This window comes from Gopherus evgoodei, chromosome 5 (genome assembly GCF_007399415.2).
Source record: "Gopherus evgoodei ecotype Sinaloan lineage chromosome 5, rGopEvg1_v1.p, whole genome shotgun sequence".
NCBI lineage: Eukaryota > Metazoa > Chordata > Testudines > Testudinidae > Gopherus > Gopherus evgoodei.
Genome location: NC_044326.1, coordinates 80920011 through 80944070, shown reverse-complemented (window position 1 = coordinate 80944070; position 24060 = coordinate 80920011). Strand labels below are relative to the sequence as shown.

General features: G+C 37.7%; 1 protein-coding gene across 2 annotated transcripts in view; it reads right to left on the bottom strand.

Annotated features, from left to right (window-relative positions):
• Nucleotides 1–24060, bottom strand: part of PDGFC (platelet derived growth factor C) — a 224861-nt gene that overhangs the window by 2996 nt on the left and 197805 nt on the right. For both annotated transcript variants that reach the window (XM_030564841.1, XM_030564840.1), the window contains one exon: nt 9043–9250. In XM_030564841.1, coding sequence (XP_030420701.1) covers nt 9043–9250 — 208 coding nt within the window. The remainder of the gene's footprint in view (nt 1–9042; nt 9251–24060) is intronic.

Here is a 24060-nt window from a genome sequence, read left to right as displayed (position 1 = left end):
AAACTTCTATTGACTTCCATGGGAGTTCATTTCAATGGGAGTGAGATGCTAAAATACTTTTAGGGTTCTGGGCCTGAGAGCTCTGCCATTGTGGAACTTATGCAAAGTGCACTTCAACTCCCAGGCTGCAATAATGGCCTTAGTGAGGCCACATTCCCAGGGTTCTCCCTCTCCTCAACCCCAATGTAATTTCCCTTCAAACCCTCTACTGACACAGAATTTAACCGCTATATTAAACTGCAATACACAAAAGCTGTCTGTGGATTTTTATTCTACTTCATTATTAATTAAGGACTCCACTGCAATTAAAGAATCTTGCAAACATCTCTTTTTAATTAATTTTTTTTAGTTTGTAAAACTTGTTCGAAGTGTGCAAACGTTGTCTTCACTATCTTTTCAATGCATGCTTTCAACAAAGAAGATTCAATTGAAAGGAAAAACAAAACCTATTTTTCTAGCTAAAGGAAAGTCTGTACCATGGCCTTATCATGGAACTTCTGGAAAGCTATGCTTACATCAGTGAATGTCCTATATACAGTGCGTGTGTGTGTGTGTGTGTATACAGAGGGAGGGACTTATAAAATAAAAAAATAATTATCAGAAGAGTGCTAAGATTTTTCTTTTGTCTCCTCCTTGTCCCTTTTATAATCAGTCTGTCTGTGTCAACCTCTGTTGCCTCTTTCCATGCCATTTGCACTTTATTTATTTATTTATTTATTTATTCTTGCTTCTCCCACAAGCCACCCTCCATCAAAGTAGAACTCAGTAATATTACTCCGTTGAATCAAACTTTTAAATCTGTTACATTTAAGTAAGTTCAAAACTTGGTAAAACAAGTTAAGTCATCTCCACCATACATGGAACTTCACTATATCAGTTTCCTTATAAACAGATTCCACTGTAGCATATGAAAATTTTAACATGCTGAGTGCTGAACAGCTTATGGAAATGCCAAAAATAGGGCAGTATACTTCTTGTTCCCCTAATTCCATGGACAAGAATTAATGGGCCTTGAAAGGGGAAAATGCCATTAATGAAAAAAAACTAGGGTTAGTTTTGTGGAACACTGAACACATTTTATTAGTGCAGACTGTGATGAAAAGCACTGTAATTTGGCTTCTGGTAGAAAAGGAGGTTATAATGATCTGTGATATTTGGACTGATTTTCCCCCCTCCTCCCAAAGGAATAGATGCAATGTGTAATGGTATCTGCGATTCTTTTCACTGGTGGGTTAGCAGCATTACATTTTCCTCTTTGTATACACCTATGCCAGGATGGCTTTTGGAAATACTGAAATAAAAATCTCAGACAATCTAGCCCTGACATTAAAAAATAACCCTTTTCCAGAAGACCTATGATAGAAACCTGGGGGGGGGGGGAAAAACAACCTAAAATCATCCCATTTATACTACAAATAAATTCATATTAACATTTGGTAAAAACAAAGAAAACCTTTGCATAAATTTCTAGTGGTTCAGAGAGGGAGAAAATAATCTTGGAAGAGATTACTTCAATTCCAATTAAAAATGTAATAATTGAAAATGAACAAAACAGAAGAAAGAATGTATGTATTATTAATCAGTGGTTACCTGCTGCTTTTGTTAAACACTGATCTGCATGTATTTCTATGGAAGAGGGTCTCTGATTTCAAACGACTAAATATAATTTCCCCACCACTATCCTCATGGCCATATTATGTTTTCTGAACACAGTTAGCTATTTCACTACATGCCAAGATGAGATGGCTTAACACTTTGTTTTTCTTTTTAAATATGTGAATAACGTACTACAGTGCAACTATAACTGATTGGGCCAACTGAGGGATAAATTGATAAAGTGTATGAGAAAGTAACCCTTGGTCCACTTTAAAAGAGTCATTTCAGTTCTAAGATGTCCTATTGGGAATTTTCTATGTTCAAAACCAGCACATTAAATGTAAAATAAAGCTGCTATCATTACTACAATAGTGTCTAAAATGGAGTAGTCACTACCATCACATGAAGAAAGACACAGATCCTGCCATAACAATCCTGCAATCTGAAGATTAAAATACAGTTATGGGATTTCGTACTCATTGTGACTAAGATGAAAAGGCAAACAAATTATGTCTGTAATAATAATACAGTAACGAGTAATACTGTTTGCCATGGCATGGCAATACAGGTGTAGACAAATAGAGTATACTTGCCTCTTCTGGCCATCGGCCTGGATGTGCCAAGCAGGAAAAAGAGATTTTTGTTTTTAACCTAGCTGCAGGCAGGCTTACTTAGATGACTTTCAGAACAGAGTCTTTTTTTTTTTTATCACTAGCCTCTCATCCCAGAGCTGGCACCTAAGAAAGCAGTGTTGTCCCATAAAAATAATCACCAGGTAGGAAAATGTGTTTTTCCCTTGGCATGACTGCCACTGTCATAGAGGGATGGTTCTGACTAACAGTATCTCTAACTTTAGTGAGTGAGAACTAATTACTCAGCCCGAGACTGAATCAAAAACAGGAAAAGAAAGGTTTAAAGGGGAAGGTGGGAAGGCTGGCATTGGATAACCTGGGGTAGGCAACCTATGGCACATGTGCCGAAGGCGGTACGTGAGCTGATTTTCAGTGGCACTCACGCTGCCCAGGTCCTGACTATCAGTCCAAGGGGCTCTGCATTTTAATTTAATTTTAAGTGACGTTTCTTATACATTTTAAAAACCTTCTTTACTTTACTTACAACAATAGTTTAGTTATATATTACAGACAAAGAAAGAGACCTTCTAAAAATGTTAAAATGTATGACTGGCACACAAAACCTTAAATTAGCATGAATAAATGAAGACTCGGCACACCACTTCTGAAAGGTTGCCGACCCCTGGGATAACCTCTCCTCAGCAATAGCAACCCTTCTGTTGCTAAGGGAGAAATGCTTTATGCATTCAGTACTCAAATCCTGCATGGGCCAATATGCTTGGTGTATAGTATCATGTGACCAATGAGCATAGTTTGTCCAAGGAGATGTATTTCCCCCTACCCAGGAAGTGGTTACTGCTCTAGTGGAATGGTCTAGAGCAGTGGTTCTCAAACTATTGTACTGGTGACTCCTTTCACATAGCAAGCCTCTGAGTGTGACTCCCCACTTATAAATTAAAAACACTTGGTTATATATTTAACACCATTATAAACACTGGAGGCAAAGTAGAGTTTGGGGTGGAGACTGACAGCTCACACACCCACATGTAAGAACCTCAAGATCCCCTGGAGGGTCCTGACCCCCAGTTTGAGAATCCCTGGTCTAGAGTTCAGGAGAGTAAAGTAAGTGGTAAGGAATAGGCAAGATGAATACTGGATCTTGGGTCTGGGTATCGGATGCAGAACTTGGGTGTCTGGTGGCTAATGCTGGAGGCAAACAAGTGATGGATGAAATCTGTATGTTGCCTCCAATCCATGAGACTTCCACTTTGAAGAGGGACCTCAAAGATCCGACGAATAATGGATAGATCTGGGTTCTGTTGAGAGTAGTCAGCATGGATGTTCAGATGGCTCAGGATATAGAAGGTTTTCAGAAACCCAAGTGTTTTTCAGCAGGGATTGCCTCTTGGTTCCTACCCTTGATGGTTTAAATAAGCCTTGGGAGTGGTGATATCTGACCTAATAAGGATGTGTTGTAGACTGTGGCCTTCCCAGTGGAAGGAGAACTAGTCAGATCTCCCATAAATACAAGATACTGATGTTGAGTCTTCACTCTAAATTTGATAATTTTCTCTGAAAAGACCTGAGAATGCTGTAGTCCCAGTTCCTCCATAACAAATATGACAAAGGGAATTTAGTAAAACATGAAAGGGATGTAAGGGGTGGTATGGTTCATTTTAGAAATAACTAAATATAAAATTCCAAATGGAATCTCTGTAGTTAACCCCTAGCATTGATCAAAGGTGGCGATTTGCTGGCTTCTTTCAATATGAAGACAATCCAATGGCTCAGTTGCATGGGGAAACTGATAATTTCTAAGATTCATGCCTGGCCACTTGCATGCCCAATACAAAGCTCTTCCATTCAAACTGGCACCTGTGTCACAGAACAAAGATCATGATAGTTGCCACTTTCAGAAATCAAGTCTCTGTGTGTGAATGCTCCAATGAAACACTGGATTAATTGGGCAGAGTAATTTCAGCAAACGTCCAGAGCAGTCACCAAATCTCTATAGCTATTTCTGACTTTCAGCCTGAATATAAACAGAGTCAAATGTTCCCTGATCCTCTGAAGTATCTGCGTCACCTGAGGACCGAAGGGCAGTGTTTGGACTTCCTGGCACATTTCTTTGGCTTGCCTTTCTTCTCCACCCTGAAGATACTCTAAGATGGGGACCTCAACCAGATATATCACATGCTTCTTTTAGCAAGGTCAGAAGCAAGCCAGGTGGAAGGATGTCGGGAGGCTACCTGCAGGAAGTTCAAAAAGGATATAGCTTGGCAGAAAAAAATCTCTTCCTCCTCACTGACACTTCCTGCCTGAGCAACAGCAAAGTTACATACCTATTTGCCTATGACTGTTACTGACATGTCATGGGGCATGGGAGGAGGGGGGGTAGTGGGGATTATCATTTTAGAAACAATTTGGATATGGTTTGAACAAAACCCTAGATCCAAATACCCCAATTCTGGAAGGGTTCTGAATGTGAACCCAGACCCAACATTTTCAATTCAGTATATTTTAGCATGCTTTATTGTAACAATAGAACTTCTGAGGTGTTGAAAAGCTTCATGTTCAGCTTCATGTCTAACAAAGTACCTAAGGGGCATAGCTTTTATATCACAGCATGCACCCTTGCCCTATCTTTCTTCTTATTAAAAGGTTTGTGGCAAATTTGTCCAGTGCTTATGTAATCATATCTTTGAACTGTGTGAATGAAGCTCTTATTTTTTCAGAGTGTATCTGTCTGTCTAAAATGTATTTTAACATACTGTGGGCACAAAACTAGATGACAGAATGTATATACTCCCTTAAAATGTTTACTTAACCGTAATAAAAGGTTATATGAATTTCCCAAGTGAACTAAGTTACAATACCTGTTATAATGTGAAAATTTAAACACACTTTCAACTTGGCTTTCACTAATTTATCATGGTTGACATAACAGTCAAAAGTTCTTTTTTAGCACTAGCTCAGAAAAAATACAGGTTTTTTTTTTTTATTTTTTTTGTAGAACCAAGGTATTACTGAGGAAGGAAAGAAAGAAAGAAAGAAAGAAAGAAAGAAAGAAAGAAAGAAAGAAAGAAAAAGAAAGAAAGAAAGAAGTGATGCGGGTTGGTCTAAAATAAAACTGTATTTCAAAATAATGTATCTTCATTAGTTTGTATCATTTAAATATACTAAGTTCATATCAATCTGAAATTAATTGCTTTTTATAATTGAGGCTATAACTTTCTAACAAATCTCCAAAGATGTGTACTCAAAAAGAATCCCTCTTTCCCAAAGCATTTTACCAGCTAAATTCTGGTCTAAATAAAGCCGGGGAGAGGGGCAGATTTTCTCCTGCAAGAGAAGGTTGGTGTGTGCGTGTACGCGCATCAGGAAAGTGGTTATGGCTTCTAGACTCCACATCACCTAGAGATGCTCCCAGTGGCATAGGAGATTTAATGGCCCCTAAAACAGTAAAGGATTGGCATAACACACCTGCCACCGGCTCTTCTTGTCCTTTGCCAGGAGTGCAAGCAGCAGAGGCACATAGTCTCAGTACAGATATATGAACAGGCAGTTCCCACACACCAGGAGAATTATCTGCTTCTTGTACCATGCATGTAGCATAAAAGAGCTGTAATTAGGGTGCAGAATGTGGCCCATTGATTACTCACTGATTTTTGTGGGAGTACGACTGGACTACTTTTTTTCACTGCAATGCACTTTTTAGTTTTTAATATGTATAATATTCAAAAGGAACTTAGTTTTTATATATGTAAATATTTTGGAATATAGAACCAAATTTTGCTTTTTGGAATAACTCCTTTGACCTGACAGAGGTATTCCTGATTTACACAGATATAACTGAGATCATAGTTTGGTCCTAAATTCTGGACATAAATATGGCATTTAATTAAAATGAATAAAACAAAAAGAAAACTGGCCTAATTATAGAATTTGAAGGGTACAATGTAGTTTTAATTAACTGATAAACATTTTAAGACAGATAATTTTCTATAGTACTTCTTAAAATAGGTTTTTAATGCAGTAGAGCATGTTATTAAAAACAACAATAATAAAAATAAAAACAAGGAAAAAGTTCACATTCTCTAACTATTCAAAGCACCTAACAGTTAATACTTGTCATCTTAATGAGACACATTTTCTGCCCCAGGCTATAACATTACACACTCAGTAATGCAGTCTGAGGGTGGTCCTTTTAAGATGAATGTGGCAATACTCTGATATGTTTATTCAAAGGAAAATCTATTTCATTGTCTAATTAGAAGTCTTTAGAAGATTTACTCTGATAGTTTCTTGGGAAGATCACTGTCTCGTAGAGAGTTGCTTTTGTCTATATAGATGTTATCCAACACCTGCATTTCTGTTTATGTAAAGTTCCACAAATATACATTACTTTTCTCTCACTTATTATATGCTTAAAATGGTAATGCAGTTGACAAATGGTGAAACTCTTTAACTAGGAAAGTGCTAAATGAATATTTGAAAGATGTGCTTCATAGCTGAAAGCTTTTAAAGACAAACTGCCTCCTATCGAAGTCTTGATTTACCTATGCATAGCTGTAGCAATAAAAGCATGGCTAGAATAGTAGATTTTTAGCTCTGATCCAGGGATCAGCTGTCAAAAAACTAAATCTGTGTTATGAAAAGGATTCATCTTCTCTCCTTCCTTGCTGACTGAATGATAATCTACTTTATATTTGCCAACATAGGCACTACAAACTGATATTTCATTTACACTTGAATATTTTCATTTTCATGCTATGTGATAGGAAGGCAAGAGAGTGTTGTCTGCATGCTGTTCATCAACATGCAATCTATAAATATGAAATAGTGGCAGTATTTCCAGGAGATTTGGTGGAAAATGCACAAATTTCCAATGTAAGCAGAAGGATATGTCTTTCCTTGATTTACTCTATGTAAGGTAAAATCCTTAATACAGGGTATATACATTACACCTTCAATTAAGCAATTGCCTACCTCACCAAGTGGTGGCCAGGGACACCACTGTTTCATGGGATAGTGGAAGATGGCATTAACACAAGTTGCTCTGAGGCCATAAAGATTGCAACATTCACATTCTGAGACAATCTAGACTATACCAACTGAAAGAAGGTCAGAGATGGGCTGCACATCAGAGAGGTACAATTCCTTCCTGAGTATCCCAATGCACAGTTTGAGAACACTACTATACTATAGGTGATAAAGAATATAGGCCAATTTGTGACTGGCCCTTGTGTGCTGGATGCTGAGAGATTCTCCTTTTTTTGCACACAACGGACAATCAGAATCCTTGCATTTTGAGGCAATAAGAAGTCAAGTGCCCACAGCTCCAATCAGTACAACATGCCAGGTGCAACCTTTCACCCCACTTTGGTCTCTCTTCTGTGTATACATTCTATTGCCTCCATAGATTAGATCAATACATTAGATCAACAGATTAGAGAGAGACTGCATCGCCATCTGAGGATACAGTATCTTCTATAGTTACAATGTCATAGAGTACTACACACAGATTGCACATGAGCAGTATTCTACAAGGGCATGCTAGCTTTTACAATTTGAATGGGCAGGCTATCATTTTATGGCCTTCCTCCAGGCTTGACATACCCAGGTCAGGAAACACAACGCTATAGCCTTTATTTGTCAGCCAGACGAGTAAAGCTCTGTTCCATGGCCTGAACAGATATCTACTGAGTTGACCTTACAACAAACATCCATTATTCTTACTGGAAGGCTGCTGGGATTCTTTACACCTGGCCACATCATCATTTTCCTGAGAGCAAATTTCCTAAGGTGCAGTACTCATTTTGTTCTAATGAGAACATTCTCATTTCCACTTGGAACTCTCACTCCCTGCCTATGCCTCTTCTCAGTTAGCTTGTCAGCTTAGCTACATCCAGAGAAGCCCCTTTCTGATGTTATGGCCCTTTTTGTTCCCAGTTGCTGTAATCTTTTTGGTAAGAAAGAAAAAAATGTCACGATGTAAAAGAGTTAATGGCTGATCATATGGGTGGGGGCAGGGAAGACACTCTGCAATTATGATCAAACTCACCAGCGCACAAGCTGGTTGGTACAGGGGAGGAGTGCAGGACCTGGGGCTGTATTAGGTAAGAAGCTCCATCAAAGTCCATCTATTGCTCTGAAGAAGGAGGACTTCACTTTGAGTTCTATATTTTGGAAATTTCAATATAATATTATTATTTTAAATAGGATCTGGAGTGGCTATTCTCTCCCAGGGCTGAGCCTGGCACAAATGCCTCCCAAATTCCCTGTGCTATGAATAGAGCCCTACCAAATTCAAGGTCCATTTTGGTCAATTTCACAGTTATAGAATTTAAAAAATCAAAAATTTCATGGTTTCAGATGTTTAAATCTGAAATTTCAATGTTATAATTGTAGGGGTCCTGACCCAAAAAGGAGTTGTGGGGGAGAGGGGAGAGGGAGGAGGGCCAAGGTTATTATACAGGGGTTGTGATACTGCCACCAGGACCCCAGTTTGAGAAACACTGATCTCCCCCATGAAATCCGTACAGTATAGGGTAAAAGCACACAACGTGGGGAGACCACATTTCAAGGTCCGTGATGCTTTTCCTCTGGCTGTGAATTTGATAGGGCCCTAGCTATGAAACATGGAGCAGTGCTCTGGCACTGGTTGCTTTTTGCTAAATTTCTCCATATTTTTGAGGAGACATTTTTAGTTATTGCCCTTTGTCTAAATCATAAACATGTGGGAGTATCTATACTCCGCAAAGAATATAGAAAATTAAAAGCTGTAGGACAGGGTGAAGAATATGCAAAATGACTGTTCCTTTGCCAAGATAAACATCTATGCAGAGCCATAAAATGCAGAAGAGAGGGTTACCTCTTGATTTTCTCTCACGAATATATGCCTTTCCAAGGATTTGCCATGTTGGTCTGTACAGATCTTCCAAGTCCAGTTGCCATCTGTCTGGTTCCAGATACCGGATAAGTTCTTCCACAGTACTAAATCCAGCAACAGCATTGTTTAGTAAATCTAATGGTAAAGATGATGGGGGTAACATGGATGGGCTGGCAGCTTCTGTATGGTGCTGCAATAAAACAAAGGACAGCAACAGTTAGATATGTAAGGGAATTGCTTAGGTCAAACATTGTACTTTATAAAGCTGGATAAACTTGGCAGTGGAAATTATAAAAGTAACTAGCTGTTTAACAAATTTACTGACTAAGACTAATGATAATTCAGGGAGCATCTAAACATTCCCCCCATTTAAAGTGCTAATTTGACTACACATTTTTTTCTTCTTACTTTCTTGGTTTTAAAGAATGACATGCTACTATACCTCTTTTCTGGAGAAGTTCACTAAATGATGGATGACATGTCAGAAATAATTAGAGCAAATGGTGCACTAAACCTTTGATGGAAAAATATAGCTCCATTACAAGCAATTACTCCCTCCTGAAATCTTAGGAAACTCACATTTCTCATGCTGCTTTTAGCACAAGGATTAACTGGCCTTTTGTGGGGTTTGGTGTTGTATAGTCAAATATGAAACTATTCTAGCGTAACAATAGTAGAAAATCCTGTTGCGGCCTATTGATGAAAAAGGGATTGTATGTTCAATGAAGTTTCAAGCATAGTAATGCTGTCAACCAAATAATTCAGAAGGATAATAGTAGCATTGTGTGTTATCTTCTAGATTAACCGTGCTATATAACAGGTAGGTATTATTTAATCTGAAATGCCCTCTCAACACTGCACACTAAACAGAACTTCTTTAAAATGTTGAAAACAGCCCTGAAAAAGCCACGACATACACCATCAGAATTTGCTGCTATTCTACCAAAGTTTCATTCCACTAACTGTAAGTGAGCCGACACCTGTAAACTCTCCAGGAGGATGGGCACTAGATTAAGTGTGTGTCTGAGGGCTGACGTGATTGTGGGGGAGAAAGGCAATGAGTGGAAGTAGTCAACATGCCTTTCCTAATATTTGCTTTCAAGGAATACCATGAGAATGGCTGTCCTTGCTTTATTTATACCATATGCATGGTCCTTGGTTGTTTTTTTTTTAAATCTAGGAATCATGCAAGCATAGAAATATGTACAGAAATACCCAGTCTGTTGGTATTGGTAACTTCTGTAGGGATCTGTATCCTGTCATTCTAGCATTATTTCCAACAGAGAGGCATCCAGCTGTCCATTATTGGTGGGTAATTTAAAGTAACATAGATCCCAGAAAAGTAAGTGTTTATTTCCCTCATCTTCCTGATGCCCACATTACAAATAGCATGATGATCTGTCCATTGGGTTATGATAATAAACCAATATATTCTGGACAGTAATTTAAAACTTATACTGCACAATGCGTGGTGCTACAAATTTCAAAACAGTGCTGTAATGCTATCCAGACTATAAAGAAAAATAAATATTGTAAGATTTTTCTCCCTGTTTTCTTCCAGAAAGAGTATTTATACATAAATATATGTTAATATTCATGTTTTCTGTTTTGAAAGTGTGGGGTTTTCTTTTGCTCAATAATAAGTAAATATCAGGAAGATTAAACTAGCAATCATTCTGAAGAAAACTCATTTCCTATCGCTAATTTCCAACTTTTTCTGACATTTTTTTACAGCATGCTCACATTTTTGATGCGCAAACAAGGCCTGATACATCAGTGTTTTACTCGAATTTTATCCTGATATAACCCAAATGAAATTGTATAGTTGTTTCAGTGTAAAACCAGAATAAGGAAATAGTGAATCAGACCCATATTGCTTCATTGCAAAATGGATAAAGTAGTTTAAATACAAAAATTGTCATCGCTGTCCACTAGTCTCACTTTAGAAAAACAAAATAAAACATCATTAAAATATAGCAAAATTTCACACAATTGAAGATTCACATCTCGATGAACGGTAGTTACAAATTTATATCATTTATCAAAAACAATTAAGTTTAATAAAATTGCACAAAGTGTAAAAACATTTATTGACTACCTAATTTAATGAGTATATAACTGCAAAGTTGTCTTTAAAGATGTGAATACTGTAATTGATATTTACCACATAACTTCCTACTAAGTCTTAATTACATGCATAGTTAAGTATTTTATGACAATTAACATGTTATTCTTTGTTAAAACTGCTAATGGTTGTTTATTTTTCATTTAAGCATTTTAGGTAGAATGTCAAGAGTAGTAATAAATAGTAGTATCTTTCTTTTGGCTATTCCCATCATTCGTAACACGTTATTAGGAATGGCAGCTTTATCTAGCTTGCAAATGACAAGAATTCACTAGCATTTCAAAGGTTTTTTTAAATGATTTAATCTGTAGAAGTGTCATGACTTCTGAACACTGAGAAAAGTTTATATTCTAGGAGGGGGTACTTTCCTTGTTAGGAGAGAAATGAATTGACAAAAGATACTGTATCCTAACTTATTTACAAGTATGTACATTCTTTACAGGGATGTCAGATGGCAAAAGGTAAAGTGTAGATGAGTGGTTTTCAATCTGTGGTCCGCGGACCTCTAAGGGTCTGCAGACTATATCCATGATTTCCAAAGGGATCTGCACCTTCATTCGAAATTTTATAGGGGTCCACAAATGAAAAAAGGTTGAAAACCACTAGTGTAGATGATAATTCTCAGAGATAGCATGGGAGTTGTAACCTCAAGCAAACAACTCTATATTCAAGTTCTCAACCAGACAGTTTCTCTCTTTCTGCTGTAGCAATGGGACAACAATGTAAGAGTATCAAAACCTGTCCATTTGTTAGTGAAATGTGCTTGGACTATCACTCAAATTCACGTACAGTCAGCTGATCAGGTCTATACAAAAACCATCTATGGGTACTGCCAGCTATATTGCTATTGATGTTTTGCAACATAAAATGAAAACTATTTGAATTCAGCAACCGTCCCTCAAACATAAGAGCTCAACATCTGCCATTAACAGATTCTTCACTTTGATAGCACTTATTGCTCTATCTAAAGTGTGACTCTGTTCCATAGTTTGTTTCAAAACATTGTGAAATTCCATATTTGTGTTTGATAACTGCATACCTAGTTACTCCCAAAAAAACTGGCTCAGCTTTATGATGTAACGACTCCTAAAGGTTAATTAAGCCCATCAGTGTCATTAAATTTTTTTAATACAAATGAAACAAATTAATCCCTGTTGAAAATCCATAGGGCTAGAATCTCACCTGTGCTGAGTAAATCTTGGCGTGTTCTGGCTCCTTTGGTCCTGCTGCAGCCCTGTCACAACTTAAAGCTGTTGTCAGCAGCTTTAAGTTGCACCATTGGTTTAAGATCCTCAACAGCCCTGATGACTGTGTGCAAAAAAAAGTTGTCTTTTACAGTGGGATAGCTAATGTACAACAGTTATCTCACTGTGAAATCCTAGTGGATACAAGGCACTCTAGTTTTACCACAGGGTAGCAAGGTCAGCACTCTATTCTCTGGCCTTGATTGCCCATGCCTAGTTTCCCACAGTGCCTTATCTTCACTGCTGCCTAACATGCATTAGCAATCTCCCTCTTTTGATAATGAAGACTTTGCCTGAACAGAGCAAGACTCCAATACGTCTTTTCCCCACTCACTTCTTTGCGGAGAGGGTAGCGGTCAGGCACTGACTGCACCAAAAGCAAGCTTCCCTCCAACAGGGGAACTCCATAGTGGACATTTGCAGTTGGGATATGGGCAAAGGGGCCGTAACACAGCTTATGAATAGGGCCCATTGTATCCAGTGGGCTTACACCAGGGAGAAATACGGCCCAGTCTTTCTAGTGAAGTTGAGGCACTCCAGAATATGGAATAAATAATTAAAACTTTTCTTTCATAGCACCACATATTTGATTAATAGGAATGTTTGGGGCTTTCCCCTTCCCCAAGGATGAGTGATTCACATCAAAACAGCAAAATGCAAAATAATAATTTGTAAAATATCTTGACAAATGATGTATTTTAGCGTGTTCCTCTCCCCACATTAAAAACAACTTAAAACTTTTTCAATTTTTGTTTTTATACCCAGGGAACCATTTTCATTTATTTTAATATGATGAAACATGTTTAAACACTAGATAGAAACAAACAATTTTATCTTTACTGTGTTATTAAATATGAATCAGAGCGAAAACCAAAAACCATAGTAAAAAACACTAGAGCAGTAGCTGCCCTGTAGTAAAAGCCAAGAATTACAATTAGTGTTGGATCCAATAGAATTTCCAGTTAGGCTATTTATACTGCATTTTCCTGAGTAGATTTGAACCTATTGAAATGAATATCTTACAGATGTGCCCGAAGGAACTCTCAATCTTTATAAAAAGTGGGAGGGGCAAAAGATTTGATGGGAGGGAGGAAGGCTGCGAGGACAAGATGCGACAGGAACCAAAGGACTAAACTGTAACTTTACAATCAGCCTCACGTAAGGGTTGACTTACAGCTGCACTTTCTCAGGAACAGCTCAGAGAATGAACTTTGAGTTAGAAAGTTAGAATTACTCCCCTGGTACCTCTTTGCTCAGGGACAGTAAGTTATTTCATCCCTTTTCATAGAGCAGCTTCTTCCCCACCAGACTCCCCTCCCCCATTCTTCCCAAGTGCTTGACTAGCTAGTCTGGCTGGAAAGGGGGCAGGGTGCAGTCATGCCTCCTCTCACCCTCTACGCACTCACTTGATGGGGTGAATATCAGTCAAGTGGTCTTTTCTGTCCCCGAGGCCAGAGTCCCAATCTGAGCAAAGCTGCCAGGAGAACAAAGGGGACCTTATTCCTCTACATAGGTCAGAAATAGTTGTAACAATCCAGCCCAAAGTGAGCATTCTGATGTTAGGAGAGGAAGGACAGTACAGTGGTAGGGATGCTACCCTGGGATGCAAGAATTCTGTGAACACTTCTCTGTTCTGCCACAGACTTTCTGTGAGACCTTAGGTATGTCACTTTGCTACGTTTTCCATCTGTAAAAATGGGGATAAATAGCTCTTCCTTACATCACAGGGGTGTGATAAGGCTTAATTCACTACTGAGGGGGAGGTGCTTAGATGCTATAGTAACACAGACCATAGAAGTACCTTAGATAGACAGCTGCACAGTTGTGCAGGTTATTTTACTAAACCCTTCTCTTTCTTCTTCATCCCTCAGCCCTACCTTCCCCCCCACACTTATCTCAGTAGCTGTGGCTGTGCAAAAAGAAAAGAAAAAACCCAAACACATAATCACATGACATCAGTCAGCTGGCACTACAATTCAGAATGGCCCAGAAATCAAGGAAATTCTAGGTATCAAAAATATAACAGGATTATCTCAGTAACTATGTTAAGATGAATCATAAGACACACATCATTCCATTTCTTCTTTTTTATCTTACAGGAAGATGTGTGGTAGCTTGATGGTGCAGAAGTAAGGGAGGCAATGCCATACCATGCAATACCACTCTCTGGCCCCCAACTCTGAAGGCAGCCTCGTTGCCAACAGCGGTGCAGATGTAAGGGTGGCATGAGCATCAGTATGCTTCTATGAGTAACTACAGTAATTTATTATCACTTTATTTGGGCGGGGGGCGGTCATCACAGCCTGAAATATTTTCAAATAGGGGCCTACAAAAAAAAGTTTGAGAACCCCTGAGCTAGACCTTGCATGCTGTGTATATTTAGTAAACATAGTTATCTGGGTCCCAAGTATGATTTTCTCATATTGTATTTGTTAGCCAACACAACCTGGAACGATAGGATATCAAACATGTCTCTGGATATGAAACTGCCCTGGGAGCCCATCCCTGGTTCATCAGACTGGGAGTGGGATCTGGATATAAATGCTTTCAATTGGTTCTAGGGGATGATGTCCCTATAGGCATCTTCAAGAGGTAACATTTACAACGGCTCCCCCAAGCTCACTGTGGATAGTTTTAAAAAAGACTGTCAAACAGAGCATTGGCTGACTGTGCCCCAGTTCTAGGCAGAAAAGACACTGAATATTATCATCTATTATTGATGTGGGTTCTCAGATATTATGGAGTGGGGCTATATATTACCTAAATAGATAGATAAGGGCAGGGTTTGAAGTCAGCAGATTTGGCCTCAGCCATGATCAGCATAGTGGGCCCTCAATCCTGTTAGGATCCTCTTAGATGTACTATAATATACATTAATAATAACTACATCAGGAGACACTGAGTGACATTGCTGATTTCGCAGCAAAGAGTCCTGTGGCACCTTATAGACTAACAGATGTATTGGAGCATTAATTTTCGTGGGTGAATACCCACTTCGTCAGATTGCTGATTTCCTGATCTTTGCCTACAATGTAGATAATTACTTAAGTAGAAGTTAGGGCTGTGCTCCCTTATATATTTTTACATAGGTGGCACAAAGACCTGAGAATCGGGCATGCCCAGCCCCATGGACACTGCTGTCTGAGGAATTGCAAACTTATGTGCTGAGGACATGTATATAATCTATAGTGGGGCTCCATGCAGGCAATTTTAAAAGAACAACAGTTATTTCATTTGGATTTCTCTAAGACCACAAATGTCAGAAATAATCCACTGCAACATGCCCAAAATGCAACAGAAACAGAACTAATGTTCATGCTGTCCAATGTTATGTTGGAGACTTTGAAATCAATTCACTGCATTGGTGGCATATGTGCCTGGACTGCAGTAGTTGTAATGTTTCTATACAAAGAAAGGAGAATATAGAATGATAAATGTTTAGGAACCTATATCTATGATGCATTTGTATGACAACATTGGAATTATGGAAGTGTTCAGTGCTAGGAAGATAAACAATAAGATAAATGTCACCAAAGCAGTATTCAGTATCTCATGAAGAATTTATTGAAATTGCACTGTCACCTACTGTCAGCCATATGTTGTTTATTCTACAAAATACAGCATCAGGAGAACTGGTGGCACCCATGTGAAATAACTTTGCTATTTATTGATTCTTTCATTCCTTCTATTAACTCATGAGATCAGTAGTAAACAGCTCTGTTAAACAGCCATGCTTCCAGAAAGCCTGGGGATTAATGGGACCTGGAAGCAGAGCAGTTGCACAGGGCCTCTGTGAAGGTGGCTTATCTCCTTTGGCTTCCCTGGGCTCCACAGGACTTGTGGTCTAAATGTGTGCCTCACCTTATTGGTGGGGAGATGGTTCCTGGAGCTTTGCTTTCTTTTAGCCCCTGAACATAGGTTTTTACTGTGGATAGGGCCACACATGCTTGTATTGGGATTACCCCATAGTGATGAATGCAGTCTAAGGACCTAAGCAGACAAGAAGTAATGAAGAGCAAATGAGATCCCTAGTGACTAAAGGCCCAATTCAGCCAAACACACAAGCATATGGTTAATTTAAAGCACATGCTTAAGTTCTTTGCTGAACTGTGATGGATTTAAGCATGTGCCTCCATGCTTTGTTGAACCAGGACTAAAACTATACAAGTTATTGCTATGAAGCCATTTTGCTGTATGAAAGCAAACAAAACTGGCTTCAAAAGGAAGCCCTTTAACTCATTTCTTTCCCAACTTTAAATCGGTATTTTGGGGTTTGTTTGTTTCTATTTAAATTACTATAGCTACACTGAATGTTTTATTAATTTAATATCTGTCCTTTAGTTCCTGTCAAATAGAATTTCTTTTTGGAACATTAACAACAGAATTATTACTGTTTTCATAAATGATGTAGTTGCTTATCTTTTAGCAAGCATAATCTCATCGTTTACAAGTCTTTTCCTTGTTAATGTAATTTTTAAAATATTTCATTTACAATGAGCTTTTCCCACCCCACGCACACATATACCCTCCAAGAGAAAGAAAGTTTACCTTTCAAGTCCTACCAACAGCTGCAAAATATTTTGGCCTCTGAACTTCAAAAAGATTTATGCCTCAGATTTCTTAAGCCAAACTCATATGGTACATTTAAAACTGATAAGATGCCTTTTCACCTTGTGCATATCCAACAGAAGATGAAGGAATGAAGATTAGGTTTTATTGTTGTACTCTAAGGAAAAATAGAGTTAATCTAGTGGAAAACAAACTTTTTAGTATGGTAGCTCCATATCAATGCAAAGGTGTAGCTAATCTCATTCAGGCCACATCAAACTTTTATCTGCACTTTAAAGAGCTTAGGAAGAAGATGAGGCATGCAAACAAAAATGCCTGCCAGTAACAACTGGGAGTAGGCTCTGCAAAGGCACAACTATGCCCTGGAACAATTTATTGAAATACTGTTTCTCGCACCCTATCAAACCTTTCCTCAGAAAGAACTGCCAAAAATGTATGTTGTTTGGGTTACTGAATACGATGATTTAAAAAAAAAATAAAAAAAAACTATGGAGGAAAAGGAAAATCATAAATGCTTATTCTGATCTTAAAATTCAGGGTGCTGTACATTTAAGGAAAATATACATTACTAACTGCAAGTGTGAAATCATTTTGATGTTTGGGAGTATCCTAATGAAATTAATCTTGAATGTAAATCAAAATGTGTATAATTCTTGTGTAAAAGATTTAGCACATATAAAAAAGTATGTTTTTTTTCCCCTTACTGTTTGTCCCCTTAGAGTCTGTTTAGTTACATAACTGCATTTATTTCTTAGACGGGTCTAGTACATTAACACACAGCTGGGAATCAGAAACTTGTAGGATTAATTTTGGTTTTGCTAGGGACTCACTAGGACAAGTTGAGTTCTGATATAAGCAGGTCCAAACCAAATCCCCTATGCGATAATTAAGGAAATATTATCCACATTGTCCACATTTTACAGGTGATAACATTGACTCACGGACAAGGTAAATGCATTTCCCCAGTCTACACCTACAATCTACTTGCTTATCCAGGCCTCAATTTAACCCACTGTGTAGCACTGGGCAAGTAACTTATTGTGTGACTTAGTTTTCCCATCTGAAAAATGGGAACAATATTTACTTAATCTACCTCACAAAGGAATAGTGAAGAATAACTATTGTGGATTGTAAGCTTTTGGCAGCAGTGACTTTTTCGTGTTATGTGTTTGCATAATGTTTAGCACATGATGGTCTCTGATACGGTCCCCAAGGTGCTAACACAATACAAATAATAAATGTTTGTACGGTGCTTTTGGAAATGTGAAGTTCTGCGGTGTATATAGCTGACAGAGCTGGATAAGTTATTCACTGTGAATAAATTACCTGATTAATATAGCCCTTATTTCTGTTCACATACCCTTCCAAAAGGTATTCTGATTACCAGTATGGTATTTGTTATTTGTAAGTATTTGCTCAATAATCTGGGTGAATCTCTTTTACAAGACTTTATTTACAGACTCTTCAACTTAAGAGTATTCGTTATTCCTAAAATGACTAATTATATGCAAGCCATGTGGTATCATTTCTGCTTCCTGAATGGATGACTAAATTTTTTGAAAACAGAATACTGAGTATTGTGTATTCTGAGTAGATGCATGAAGCCCCTGGTTTGCATGCAAAAACAGAATTCTAACAAGAACAATTATTCTTAAACATGAGAATGAACAGATATAAACATGAATGAGCAGATAATTGAAGAAATTGTGTGGTTTTTTAATTGTTTTTTGCAGTATTTATCAAGCTTTACTGGTCAGGATCCCCCCCACCCTCCTTCTTTATATAGTATATTAACATAGTTGTATAATGTTTTGTCCATGAAATGATATTTTTGAAATGCCATGTTTTGATAGATATTCTATGGTACATTTGTCGTCCCTTTTTATAAAAGAAGTCTTATCAGGAATTATATTTTAAAAATTTGCCACAATAAAAGACAGTTTAAGAGAGTTTCTCTGCTCTTCTGCTCAGAAAGGTATCCCAATAGGTACTTTTTATAGCTCAGATCAAAATTCAAACTTAAGTTTAAAAGTTTCCTGGCTCCAAAGCTTTACAGAAACTTTGAGCATACTATGTAATAATATGCGAATCTAAACAATGTCAAAATGGCCAAGCTTCTTTCATTGAATCTTTGGTCTAGATAAAGCACTCTGTATGTGAATTGTATCAAACAGTTTGAGCAAAGACCAAAGCCTCTTGTTCTGTACACTGAGAAACAAAGCAACCATCATGGCTAACTGAATCTCATCCAGTTAAGGAGAAGGTTTTGCAACACCACAAACTGATTATATATTGATATTTTAAACTGATATCATCCATTTAGAAACTATCAGAACCTGTGATCAGAGAAGTAAAAATATAGGCCGCAATCCTGCAACCAGATACATGCCAGAAGACATTTGTGCTCATGAGGAGCCCAAATGAATCCCATCTTGTGGCACATGGGTGCAGAGGAGCACTTGCCCAGATCCAGTTTCAGGATCGGGACCACAATTTCTAACTGTTTCATTTATACATTAAAATTTGCACCAGGATGCACTTCCAACCAATTACATTTTCTTATGCTCTACAGTAGAACATTATTTTTTCTGCTTTATTTGCTGAGCACCAATCTGACAGCTAGTAAGGAATAAACAGCCCAACATACTAATATGTCTTCATAAAAGGAATATAACTGTGCCCAGTAACAGAAACTTGGTGCACAATTCTATGACAGGGAATGTGGTCAGCTATAATTAAAGGATGTGTTCTTAGCGGCATATTTTTAAATTATTCATTTAAATCAAAATATGTAAAGTTCTATGAAAGCTAAACTAAATGGAGCATCTGTAAATGTTTGGAATCTCAGTGGGAGATTATTTTTCTTAGTTTTTGTACAGTAGCCTGACTGTGAGCTGGTTATTTTGCAATGCAAAGAAAGGATCATCAGTGTGTAATGTCCGATAGGAAGGATACGGTATGCCCCTACAAATGGATTACAAAGCTATTTGTCACAGCATTCTAGAAGTCACTGAGGGCCAGATCCTCAAAGGTATTTAGACACCTAGCTCTTATTGATTTCTATGCGAGTTAGTCCCCTAAATACATCTGAGGATCTGGACCTGAGCATTCAACAGAATTTTGTGGACAATTTCTTCATGAGACCTGTTCTGTTTACTTAGTAGAACAATGGGTTAATTTTCAGACCTGTGTAAAGTTCTTTTTCCCACACTGAATTTCAAGTGAAAACGTTCACCATTTCCTTTATATTGAAAAGTCTGGAAGTTCTGAAATTTGCAGTTCATGTGAGCAGCCATATTCACTCAAAAATAAACCCAACTTCACTAATCACTATGAATTGCCTTTAAAATATTGTGCATCTTAGTGGAATTTCTGCAAATGTGTGCCCATTTTCTTGTTTTCAATCAAATCCAAAAAATAAAATAAAAAACAGAAATTACCAATCATTTTGTGCTTTTATCCAAGTCTATTATACACTGTTAATTTCCCATTACCCATTACCCCTTTCCATGTACCTGTACATGACAGCCTTTTGCCTTTGCTGGCACTCTTAATTATCTTTTAAGATTCCTCTGGGAATTAGAAACTGATAACTGCTGTCCAAATTCCTGATTTTCCAGGCATATTCCACAAGATTCATTAACCTATAAGTATTTGGAACTACTGTCTATTGCCAAATGTACTTGAGGATCTTAACAACATTGAAAAATTCTTCTACAATATAAGCAATTTTAATTTGATTTAGAATCCCTTAATTTAAATTTGTTAAAACTATACTTCATTCCAGGTTTGTGTGGAGATAATGTGTGTTCATAGCACATACAAACACCAATGAAAAACATGGGCTTTGTCATGCAACAAATCCACAAGGTTAACAAATGCACATTGTGGTAGAACAGAGGGATTGAGTTCCAAAGCCAAAGATTCTGCATGTAGAATAGCATGCCAGCAAACAAATTACCTTCCATTTTAGCTGAAGGAGAGGGATTTAGCTAGAACATCTCTACTAATCACAGCTATGGCACTATCACACGGGGAGTGAGGTGATTTCTAAGTTCTTGGTAGTCCATCGATCTGATGATGACAAATCTGAGCAAATCATCTATTGTTGGTCTCATGATGTGCCTTCTGATGGCTATACAAGTCAATTCTAGAGGTGCACATTTGGCTGCAGATGGTGCATGGGAAGTTCGCAGTCAGTGGGTTGTGCGCTGCTGGTGCTCTGTGACGTCGTTCGCGTGCCTTGTAGACGCCGGCAGCGGTTTTTCTCAAAGCCGATGCAGGTATATCTGACTGTTGCACGCCACTGTGTTCTGTTGCTGGTGGCGTCCTCAAGGTCCCTGGGTTTGATACTGCTATACTGCAGATTGGCTTTGATGGTGTCCTTGTAACGTTTTCGTGGACAACCTATATGTTGGATGCCCTGGGAGACCTCATCATAGAGAAGCTGGCGGGGGATTCTGTTGGCATCCATGCGGCTGACATGACCGGTCCAACGTAGCTGTGACTTCATGATCATTTCGATGCTTGTCATCTGTGCTCTTTCGAGGACCTCAAGATTGGGCACTTTGTCTTGCCAGCGGATCTTCATGATGTTGCGGAGGATTTCTAAGTTAGCTAGGTCCCAAACACATTAGGGAGTTTTAAATGTTAAGATACTTAGGATATTTTAGGTTAACATGAATAAAGGTTGCACAATCTATCAAATAAGGATAGTGATAGAATTACAGTGGTGTGATGTGTTCGCAAACATGCTGTAGATTTCCTTTCAGAGATTTTAAAATAATCTGTTCAGTTAGAGGCTATGGCTCGAATCTCCTGCAGCCAGGACGTCTAGCATGGAACCTGATCTCATGTAAAGACCTGCTGACTTCACTGACGTTCTGCATAGGCACATCTTACAAATTTGCAATGCTGTGAAATTACAAACTCAAATATCATTATCTACAAAAGAACAAGTGTTACACACTGAAGCAGCACTAATCTTAACCCATTTACAAAGCATTACTCTACCCTATTAACATCAAACAAGGGGAACATTTTGTTTCAAAGGAATAGTTTTCATAAATATTGTAAGGTCTTCAGAAAAGCCACTGTTCATTCAATTTCACATGTGCCATTTTATTATTTAAAAACTGAATACACCAAGTAATCCCTGAAACATACGTATTTTATTTATGCCAGAAATTATTTACACTTAAAAATATTTTCTCTCTTAACTTCTTATTTTCCTGTTCTCCAACTGGGCGTTTTCTGATGATTTCAGGCAGAATGCATGGAAATAATCAGAGAACAGAGACATCAACATTGTGGTTTTTCAAGCTTTGACTAATTGTGGTTTCATGGGCTGCTGATCTCCACAATCTAGGAAGTGGCTAGCTGTGGGGGCTCTCTGTGTTTTGTTCATTCAAAAACAGATTTATATTATGCATGACAATGATTTCACCTGAATTCTCCAGTAAGTTAGTAAATCTCTGAACTTTAGACATTGTTTATATTTTACTGAATCCAGCATTGCTGCCCATATTATTTATTGAATTTGCTTACCAGATTGGGAGATTCTTGATAACTGCAAGACCTTTTCTTTGATCAAAAGACAGTCTCTCAGGTACATATACTCTTATGATAATAAATGACACCAAATCCTCCTCTCTTCACTCAAGCAAAACTTTCACTGAAGGATACCAAAACATATTACCCAAATAAATTAATACATATGTGGTGGTTGCCTTTAAAAAAGTTGTCATTTGCCACTAAAATACCACATATGAAATACCACATTTGCCCCATGTGCTAATTGTAATTCTTGCATCACCTTGCCGAGAAAAAAAATAACAGTAACAAGCTTGGTAGGTAGGAATGGCCAGAAGCAGCCCTTGACAAGATCCAAACACCGAGGACCACGATCATGTGGCTATCTGCGGGGATACTGCCTATATTAGAGCTATGGAATGAGGCCCCACAAGATGATTTGTTTAAAGCAGGACAAAACAGTTTTTAATTTCTCCCTGCTAAAATAAAATGTAACTGAACTGGCATAGATAAATAACAGAAATGTTGATATTAAATGAAATAGTGTAAACAGGCCAACCAAACTGCCTACAATATCAGACATGCTCTGTAATTGTTTTAACAGAATTGTTGAAAGTATGAAAGATTCTAAATTGATATGTGGAGATTAACCAAAGAGTAAGGGCTTCTCTACATATGAAAGTTGATATGGAATAAGTTTGGGTGTGAATTTAAAGCACATTAAACTATCCTGATTAACTCTATATTTGGTGATCTTTCTGTTGATTAAGACAATTTTGAATAAGGAATTCTTATTCCAGAGTAAGAGCATGCACACAAAGAGTTAATCAAGAATAACTCCCCATGTAGACAAGTCCTAAAATTTATCTTCCACTGCATTTTCATATAGTATATTCAATTACCAAAGAAACAATATTCTCTCTCTGTTTTTAACCTTTACTCACCTTCAGTTAAAAGGGATTAAACAACTCTTAAACATTTGTCAGTCCTGTAGGGTAAATGTGTAATACAAGGATTGAAATTAATTAGGAGACAGGTGTGAAAAGGGGGCAAATTCTGCACTCATTTAGACCAGTATAAACCTGGTGTAAATCCACCGCATTCAGTTGAGTTACACTAGATTTATCTCAGGATATCAGAGATCAAAATTTGCCCTAGTAGCATTACACTTGAGTGAAGATTTCTGTTCTCTGGACAGAGGTATAAATTAGCTATGCTACATTCACATATTCCTCTATTCTTGTTCTTTATATACAAAACAAACAAAAAAAACCCACCTTTCATTATCCCTGTGAATCCTTGTCTGATTTTAACACACATACAGTAACAAACAAATTCTAATTGGGAGTCATTTATTCTTTTCCATATAACCTTTGGCATCCCAGTGACATCTTTCCATCTGTTTCTGATGTCCTCCCTAATAATCTCAAATTGCCTGAACAGCATTCTGATGTAGTTCATGTATTTTATTTCTAACATACAGTTCCTCATTCTGCAGGGGAAATTTTAGTTGTTCAAGCAATGAAGAAT